General features: G+C 63.9%; 1 protein-coding gene across 1 annotated transcript; it reads right to left on the bottom strand.

Moving 5' to 3' along the window:
- Window positions 1-15: 15 nt before the first annotated feature.
- LOC120860127 (gamma-tubulin complex component 2-like) lies at window positions 16-1,094 on the bottom strand (the record flags this gene model as incomplete). The annotated part of the gene is made up of 2 exons (XM_040235940.1): window positions 847-1,094; window positions 16-216 (listed from the first exon to the last, which is right to left on the bottom strand). Coding segments are annotated over exons 1-2 (315 nt in total), but the record flags the coding sequence as incomplete, so codon positions are not given.
- Window positions 1,095-1,198: the final 104 nt, after the last annotated feature.

Raw genomic sequence — 1,198 nt, 5'->3', positions numbered from 1 at the left:
GCAAGGTTGGGGGGCGCAGGGCGGGGCGGGGCTCGGCGGGGCGGGGACCCACCTGGAGATGACGCTGGCCATGCCGTGCTCGCAGTCGCTGGTGCTGTAGACGCTCAGCCGGGCCAGGAGGTCGAGCAGGTAAGCTGAGAAATTCTTATCGAATTTATTGATGGTGGCCTCGAAGCTGGAGGCCAGCTGTGGCATGTCCACGTGCTCAGCCAGACACTGCAAGACACGGTGCCCCCAACAGCTCAAAACCCGCTCCTCTTTTTTAAACAGAAGAACGCATCTTAGAAAGTCATCAGTAAGAGGTAAAAAGTTAGGGCATCATACAAATTCCTGAGACGGGAGGACCTAGGCGTGTCCAGGCAGGTGGCCCTGCGTCCCCAGCACACGGAGCCAGGAGCCAGGATGTGGACTGAGGGGCTTCCTCAGGGAGCTCAGATTTTCAAGCTGCCCCTAGGCAAGTGGGCAGCCTGGAAGTGCCTGCCTGGGTCACCTTACCCCGCCTGCCCTACAGGACACACACTTGCACCTGATCCGGTGCCCAACTCTGCCAACTAGACAGACTCTGTTCAGGGGCCACAGGGCCCGATCTCCGTGCTCACTGGGCCCCTCCATGGCCTGGCCTAACCACACACCCTTGGATGACACGGTCCTGCCCTGGGAAGCTGGGAAGGGAGATTCTCCACGGCTTGTGTTTGGAACGTAATTTAAGCAGTCTTTTTATCAACCAAAGGCAGGCAGGAACGGAAGGACGTAGCAAGCAGGCTTCTAAGCACCGTGACCCGAACACTGTGTCAAATCTGAGGTGAGTCAGGAGGCCGTCGGGGAAGGCTGCGCAGCACCACCCACCTTGCGGGCGAGCTCCTTGTGGGCGCGTTCCTCGGCTCGCTCAGCCTCCGTGGGAGGCCCCTGCATCGTGCCGTGCTCCAGCGTCAGGCGGCCCAGCTCGCCGTCCAGTTTCATGCTCTGCGTGAATCTCTTGGGGGTCAGGAGGAATGCTCGTCAGCCACAACCAACCTCCGTGAGGAAACGTAGCCCCTGAGCGGCCAGGACGGGCTGCCAACTCGGGTCGTGCCTCCCGCCCCCTGCCCGCCCCCTGCCCGCCCCTGCCCGCCCCCTGCCCGCCCCTGCCCGCCCCCTGCCCGCCCAGCCCCGGCGGCACCTGCCCGCCCCTGCCCGCCCCGCCCCGGCGGCACCTGCC

The sequence above is a fragment of the Oryx dammah genome, unplaced genomic scaffold (assembly GCF_014754425.2).
Source record: "Oryx dammah isolate SB20612 unplaced genomic scaffold, SCBI_Odam_1.1 HiC_scaffold_9508, whole genome shotgun sequence".
In the NCBI taxonomy this organism is placed as follows: domain Eukaryota; kingdom Metazoa; phylum Chordata; class Mammalia; order Artiodactyla; family Bovidae; genus Oryx; species Oryx dammah.
Note: the sequence above shows the minus strand (reverse complement) of the source record. Positions and strands in the feature narration are given on the sequence as shown.